The following is a 3,345-nucleotide window of genomic DNA, read 5'->3' as shown; positions in this document are numbered from 1 at the left end:
TTATCTTGAATTGATGGGACCAAAAAGCAGATATCCTAGGGTTTGAAATATTGAGTGTAAAATACATACAGAACTCACTTTGACATATGCCTGATATTCAAGATGTCAAAGTTCAAATTAGATATAATTTTGAGTTGTATAGATATCCCTACAAAAATCATTTCTCTAAATGCATTGATTAAATGGTTAATTTTATTTCTGCAGGAGGAATTAGACTCAAGTTCAGTGGTGATGAAGAACTGTCTCCAGAGATCACAACTTCAGCTGGCACGAGTTCAGTGGCTCCACGAGGACCTGTTTGTGAATGCTGGGCGCCACCTCAACCAGATGGTGATGCCCAACAGAAGCTACTGTCATGTCAGAGATGAGAAAGGTATGTGTAGACAGATGCTCAAGTGATAATCTAAGTCACCCTGTACAATATTTTCAATGGAAATATTTGCTTCTGTTTATTTCTCCCTTTTTTGCTTAGTTGTAAGTTGAATTCAAAAATGAGTTGAACTCAACAGAAGTATAACAATAGAGAGGTTAAGCATTAAACGTGTACGTCTACGTGTACGTGTAAACATAGAAGTGATTTTACACGTACACGTAACTAACGTCATGGCCTGTTTAACAAACTGTACGTGTACGGGTTCATGTAAAACATTTTGTTATAACATATTTCATTGGATAAAAAATCGAAATAAACGAATCAAAATGAGTGTTTCTTCTCTGTGATTGTAACTTAAATGGGGCGAAAATTTGATGTTACTTGCGTGTCTGGAGGAGGACGATGACCTTCTTTTGTTGGCGAGTGTGGACGATGAAAAAGATTAGTGAGTCTATCAGAAGTTAGAGATTGATGAACTAAGCAATGACCAGTTCCGTAATTTGTTTAGATTTCAAAGAGAAGATATGAATAGTTTGTGCGAAGCGTTAGATTTACCAAGCAAGATTGTGTGCCCAAACAGGACTGTATGTTCTGGAACAGAGGGTTTGTCTATTCTCATTCGCCGATTAGCGTACCCAAATAGATTACAAGACCTCTCGCATATATTTGGGAGATCAACTGCTGAATTGTCATACATTTTTAACACTGTTCTCAATTTCATCGATACAAGGCACGGACACAGAATTGAGAGTTTAAATCAACCTTGGTTGTCGCACGCAAAGCTGGATGAAATGGCCACAGCAATAAGTAACTGCGGAGCCCCGCTGTTAAATTGCTGGGGTTTTATAGACGGAACGGTGAGGCCAATTTGCAGACCCCAATCTTATCAACAGTTAGTGTTTAATGGCCACAAGAGAGTCCATGGTCTTAAGTTCCAATGTATTACGACACCTGACGGAATGATAGCGCATCTCTTTGGTCCTATTGAAGGTCGACGTCATGATGCCGGTATGTTACGAGAAAGCGACGTTGAGCATCAACTGCAACAATATATGACAAAGGCAAATAATGATGTGTACTCCATCTACGGTGACCCTGCATACCCTTTATCGCCTTACCTAATACCTTCATTTCGAGGAGGGGTAATCTCAGCGAATCAGATGCGCTTTAACAAAAGGATGTCGGCAGTGAGAGTGTGTGTTGAATGGACTTTCAGCAAAATTTTGAATCTCTTTGCATTTCTTGATTATAGAATCAAAAGCTGTATTTACAGCCTGTTTGAAAATATTATAGAGTTGCGTCAATCCTGACAAATTGTCACACTATACTCTATGGGAGCGAGACCGGTACATTCTTTGGTATAGATCCGCCATCCCTGCAAGAGTATTTGGCCTAATACTTCCACCAACTACTAAATACATGTATGTTTACATGAAAATAGATGGTTACATGGAAAGGAACTAAACAGAAAAGATTTTAAATGTGCATTAATTTATTAATGTGTATAATTTATGCTATCACGTACAATTCTTGTTTATTTATCTTTCGTTCATTTCTTCAATAAGTCAATAAAAGCAAGTTTTCCTGCTTTTCGATCTCCATTCTTTGCATCCTCTCCTGTCTATCCAAATCAAATCTGGCTTTTTCCAATTTTAGTTGCTCCTTCCTGAACTCCATGTCGTCGTTTTTTGTTTTCACTTCAAGCTCTGTTTTTTCTTTTAAATAGTCGACGATGCAAGTTTGTGAATTTTTCCTTTTAGGTGCTCCACTCTCATCATCTGAAAAAAATTAATATTTTTTAAAACAAATATATGCACCTTTAAATATATACAATGGAGATACATGTGATCAAAAAGTGTTATAGTTAACACAACAAATCAATACTGTCGTGTGTTGTGGGGGGGGGGGGGGGGTACAGTAACCTATGAAAAAAACTAAATGTAGTTTGTAACTTTAGCCTGTAATTTACTTGTAATTGCAAATAATTTACCGGTATTTATCAGAAAATACACAAATTAAAAATTTATGAGATGATGTAAGCAGAAAAGGTTTCAAAAATACCAAATCAACGTGATATATCATTAATATGTAGAGAAAACAAGTACATACACATACCTTTCTTTGGTGTTAAACACTCTAGGGCCCTCTTTCTTATCTCCTTCCCCATGTTATCAGATCTTTCTTTCTTTTCTTTTTCTTCTTTCTTTCCCCGTTCCTCCTCATCTTTTAACTCAAGAATTTCGTCAAGCAGAGTGGTTTTTTCCGTCACTTCCTCATCAACACCAGATCTATAAAAAGGTATTAAAATGAGTTTTCAAACTGTCTAATGAATTACAAAATCAGATTTCATCTACCTTTTATTGTCAAATAAAGATTTTAAGAATTTTCTGTAACGTAAACAAAGGGCGGATGCAGCCAAAATATATACCGGTAGGAAATTAATTTTTTATTGACAGAGAGAGAAATAATTCAAATAGAGACATTGGTACCTTCTGAAACACTCTCTTCGGTTTTTCTCGTTTATGCTGTTCAATGAGTAAATTCGCCCTCTCTCTTACTCTCCTTGCATTTAAAATAAAATTAGGGGACGACAGGGTTGATGCGATCTCTGCCCATTTGCTCTTGTCTTTTATGGGATTTTTGGCGACAATTTCCCTCAAAAGCCGAATGCTACTCCACTTTTAAATCGAATTTGTTTTTTCCTCTCAGTATTCATTTTTCCCTATATTTAAAGATGAAAAAATGCATGTAAATATATATATAGAAATTGTGATGATTAAATACATGTATAAGGCTATAAAGAAAAGGGGGAAATATGGTTTATTTTGTATTCTATATTTACTATAATCTTCCAGAAATAACCCAGCTCGTACTAACGATACCCCCCCCCCCCCCAAAAAGAATACTGGAGGGCGATTTGTCCCCTCTTTTGGCTTGTAAAATTTAACATGGATTAAAATAAATAATCTACC

The 3,345-nt window shown here is 36.2% G+C and overlaps 1 protein-coding gene across 1 annotated transcript; it reads right to left on the bottom strand.

The window, feature by feature from the left end:
* Positions 1-1,930: 1,930 nt before the first annotated feature.
* On the bottom strand, positions 1,931-2,714 carry LOC134283306 (uncharacterized). The gene is made up of 2 exons (XM_062765765.1): positions 2,489-2,714; positions 1,931-2,151 (listed from the first exon to the last, which is right to left on the bottom strand). Exons 1-2 carry the CDS (start codon positions 2,538-2,540, stop codon positions 1,931-1,933), a joined length of 273 nt encoding a protein of 90 aa, XP_062621749.1. The 5' UTR covers positions 2,541-2,714.
* Positions 2,715-3,345: the final 631 nt, after the last annotated feature.

Source organism: Saccostrea cucullata, unplaced genomic scaffold (assembly GCF_032062105.1).
Source record: "Saccostrea cucullata isolate Sc308-1 unplaced genomic scaffold, CSIRO_AGI_Scuc_v1 ctg4815, whole genome shotgun sequence".
In the NCBI taxonomy this organism is placed as follows: domain Eukaryota; kingdom Metazoa; phylum Mollusca; class Bivalvia; order Ostreida; family Ostreidae; genus Saccostrea; species Saccostrea cuccullata.
This window is presented reverse-complemented; position numbering and strand designations above follow the sequence as displayed.